At 50.1% G+C, this 3,900-nt stretch overlaps 1 protein-coding gene across 1 annotated transcript in view; it reads left to right on the forward strand.

The window, feature by feature from the left end:
• Nucleotides 1-3,507: 3,507 nt before the first annotated feature.
• Hoxb4 (homeobox B4) overlaps nt 3,508-3,900 on the forward strand; it is a 2,185-nt gene continuing 1,792 nt past the window's right edge. The window contains exon 1 of the mRNA XM_013036818.1: nt 3,508-3,894. Within this exon, the coding sequence (XP_012892272.1) occupies nt 3,680-3,894 (215 nt within the window). The 5' untranslated portion in view covers nt 3,508-3,679. The remainder of the gene's footprint in view (nt 3,895-3,900) is intronic.

Genomic DNA, 3,900 nt, shown 5'->3' on the forward strand with positions numbered 1-3,900 from the left:
TGTGGAAGGGGAGAAGGCTGCCACTTGCGTTGGTGAAATCCGTCCTGGTGATCCGCAGATAAACGCTGTCCTCCACCCCTGGCGGCTGCATTCGGCTACAGAGGGGATGGGCAGGTGGCGGCTCCCAGCGCGCAGAGGAGAAAATTTCTGTGGTCTCTGGACCCAGGATCAACCATCTCCAATTCTGTAGTGGCTCTGTCCCCTAAGTCTTCTCTCTTGGCGTGCTCTGGACACCTGGGCCGCATCCCTCGTGAAGTGTACAGCAGCGGAGAGGCCCAGCACCCGGCCCTGGGGCCCTCTCAAACTTCCGAAAAGCCGACGGGTTGGACGGGTTTCCGCGAGCGCAGGAGTTGAGGACAGGAGGTATGGGTTGGGGGAGGGGCCTGGCTGCTTGGAGTAGGTCCTGGAGCCCCTGGATTTTAGAAGGTTTAGAAAGATCCTTGATTCCATTGAGCTGGTGACAATCCTACCAACACATTTTGTGGCCCTCATGGCTGGACTTCAGTTTTCCTGGGTGCCCAGAGGAAGGTCTGAGATTAACCTATTGGACCTTCTGTGGACAAAGATTATAACTATAATGTAATTCGTTTCCCTCCAATTATGTGTGGTGCCCGCCTAGCTAGGAGAGCGTTGGTGTTAGAAACCAGGCCCAGAGGCCAACATTGGCAGGGCCTAGATTTGTGATTAAGAAATAACAGCAACAACATGACCAGAAGGTCTCTGCACCTAATTGCCTCAAGGTGGGAGCTCTTTCACTCACAAGACTGAATGGGCAAAGACTGCTGGAGTGTGGTGGTTAGAGGGTTGTTTTGGGTTGTTTCTGTACTTGTTAGTTTGCTTGAGAGTTTTCTGATTTGGTCAGTAAAGATACAAGTTATGTCTCATACCTGGAGAGATGTGGGGGGGGCGGTGGCATCTAGTTGGGAGGAGTCTTCCTTTGGGCACATTTTCTCTCACCTGGTCTCTATTCCTCACAGTCTAAGCCTCAGTTCCCTCCAGCCCAGTCCTCAGTTTCCTAGTTTAGTGAATCAATTCAGAAGTTACTGGGAGCCTCAGGAAGATGAGAAATTACAGATTGGTGTTTTGGCCTCACTGCTAGCCACCTAAGCAGGTGGCTGGGCACAGTCAATGTGAGTGTGTTTAGACAGAGAGGATCTTCAAGAAGCTGGAGAAGTAGGGAACTGGATCCTCCCCACACCTCTGGGTTACCGGTTCCCCTTCTCTGGCCCCCCAGAACATTTGGAAGGCTGGGAGAGAGCAGCTCATCATCTGGCAGCATCTTTTATGGTTCCTCATTGCCCTTCATTCGGAAATGAAATGCCTTTGATCTTTTTCTCAGGTTGTAAACGGAATTGCCCGTCATTAAATATCCAGGACCCCATCTGCTTGCTCTCCCAGCATTTTTCTTTACAGCTGTTTCTCTTTCTTTCTTTCTTTTTTCTTCTTTTTTTTTTAACCATTGAAAATTTCCAAAAGGACTTTTATTACACCCCCTTTTCACACCCGGCCGCCGTCCCTTCGCCCTTTGCTTTAGAGGTGCTTTGGAAAATATCTAGATATTCGTTTGATCACAAAATAAAGGCCAAGTGAAGTGTGTGAGGAGCACAGGAGGAGCCGATTAGAGTTTTGTTTTTTTCCTTAAAAAAAAAAATAGCACTAGGGGGAGGGGAGGGGTGGGAGAGCACCCAGAAAGGCCTGATTCTGACTTCACTCAGCCTCAGGATGACCCTTCCTCCTTTTGTGCTTAGCTAATGTTTACATCTCATAATTCATGCGAGGGGGGCCACGCGGTTTGAGTCCCTTTGCGGACTGGCTGCTTGTATTTCTAATAGAAGAGGAGAGCAGAAAACCTTGTGATCCCAAGAATGGACCCATATTGCCTTGTGTTGCTCCCAGAACTCAAAACTAGAACAAAACGAAATAAAATCAAACCACACCCCAAAGGAAGAATCCTCGGAAAGTAGGAGAACTGGAAAATTTCTGGGCAAAGAAGATCTGTCTGTCTTCTGTATATACCCTGTAGATCCGAATTTGTGTAAGGAATTTTGTGGTCACAAATTCGTATCTAGGGGAATATGTAGTTGACATAAACACTCCGCTCGTTGTTTTTTTTTTCCAGAAGAAAAAAATTCATTATTTTTCTAAATAAGGACAATCCAGTGACCGGCCTGGAGAAGACTCTTTCCTTTTTCTTTCATCCTTTTTCTTTTCCTTCCTCATATGGTTAGAGAGCAAGGAATCATCTACCTGAACTCCCCCTCATCTGCCCGGGGGGAGCCTTGCTCCTTTTATACTGACGAAGTTCATGTTGTTAATGGTGGTTTTAATTTAATCCTTTCACCCCAAGCCCAGCCATGTTCTATTCTGGGCTAGGAGAGGGATATATTGGAAATTCTGGGGAGTGTGTGTGTGGGGGGGGAGACTGTTGCCTACAGAATGTATACAAAGGCAAAGGAAATTCGCTTTCAAATGGATGCTGAGTTTGCCTTTCCGTTTGGATTTCGAACAAGATGCCTTGGAAATATGAAGTTACTGGGGGGTATTATTGGGGGGGCGAGCATTAGGATCGGGTCACCACTAGGGCTCTTCTCTCCAGCATCACAAGCATGCGAGATTTCTATTCGTCTAGGAGGTTGTGACATTAGTGGCTATTAGAAAGTCTCGGCGCCACGGTTAGTATTGCTCTGTTGGTTCTGGAATTAGCAAATTGCTCTTCAATTTGCTCTTAAAAGTTGCAGGGTGTTTGTTTGTTTGTTTTGTTTTTTTTAACTCCAGCGCTTTTCTTCAGGTTATGAAGAAATCATTTCTCTGAGGTTGGGCCATGTGGGGCAGAAAGGAGTACATAGAAGTGGACAGACAGACTGACGGATACTGCCTAGCTAATAGAGCAGCTAAATGCGATTTGGAAAGCGAGGTCTCCCCGAATTAGCGCATGAATTTCCTATCGATCCGCCTGAGGTTCCATTCATCTCTGACAAGTCCCTGCGCGCCCCCCACCCCGCCCTCTAGCTCCCCACGCCTCCTCTCTCACCCCCTTCCCCTCCCCATCTAGCTGCAAAGAAAAAGCCCCAAGCTTAGGGTCCCTCATCCTCAGTGGGCTCCCCTTTCGAAACGGACATTTCCCCCCCCCCATCCCAGCCCACCAGTCACTTAACTCCCCATATAGACCCAGGGTGCCTGGGCTTCCTCTGGCTCTGGGGAGAAGATGGAAGCTATCTGAGAGTCAAAGAAAGGCTGGGCAGAGGTGAGACAGAACGGGAGGGGGCCACATCGGGAGCCCCCAACTTCTGAAGGGGTCCGGGAATTGCGCTCAGCTCCATCGCCCCAATGGGCCTTCCAGTCGCAACCTGCTTGCCCTGGATCGCTCGGGCTCTGGTTCTCCATGGTGCGGGAGAGAACGAGGAGAGGAGGGGGTCGCCTCGCAGGAGCCCTATGTAAATCCTGGTGTGGGGTGGGGGGAAGAGAAAGGGGAAATAAACCTCTTTGGCTGGAGTAGAGTCCGGGTGAGCAGATTTCCTTATCCGGGAATCGCAGGCGGGGTGGCCATTGGCTCCGAGGATCACGTGGGCCCCTAACTTTGTTCACTTGACAGTAAGTAGGAGGGCTTTCGGAAACAGGAAAACGAGTCAGGGGGTCGGAATAAATTTTAGTATATTTTGTGGGCAATTCCCAGAAATTAATGGCTATGAGTTCTTTTTTGATCAACTCAAACTATGTCGACCCCAAGTTCCCTCCGTGCGAGGAATATTCACAGAGCGATTACCTACCCAGCGACCACTCGCCCGGGTACTACGCCGGCGGCCAGAGGCGAGAGAGCAGCTTCCAGCCGGAGGCGGGCTTCGGGCGGCGGGCGGCGTGCACCGTGCAGCGCTACGCGGCCTGCCGAGACCCCGGGCCCCC

The sequence above is a fragment of the Dipodomys ordii genome, unplaced genomic scaffold, assembly GCF_000151885.1.
Source record: "Dipodomys ordii isolate 6190 unplaced genomic scaffold, Dord_2.0 Scaffold7, whole genome shotgun sequence".
Taxonomy (NCBI): Eukaryota; Metazoa; Chordata; class Mammalia; order Rodentia; family Heteromyidae; genus Dipodomys; species Dipodomys ordii.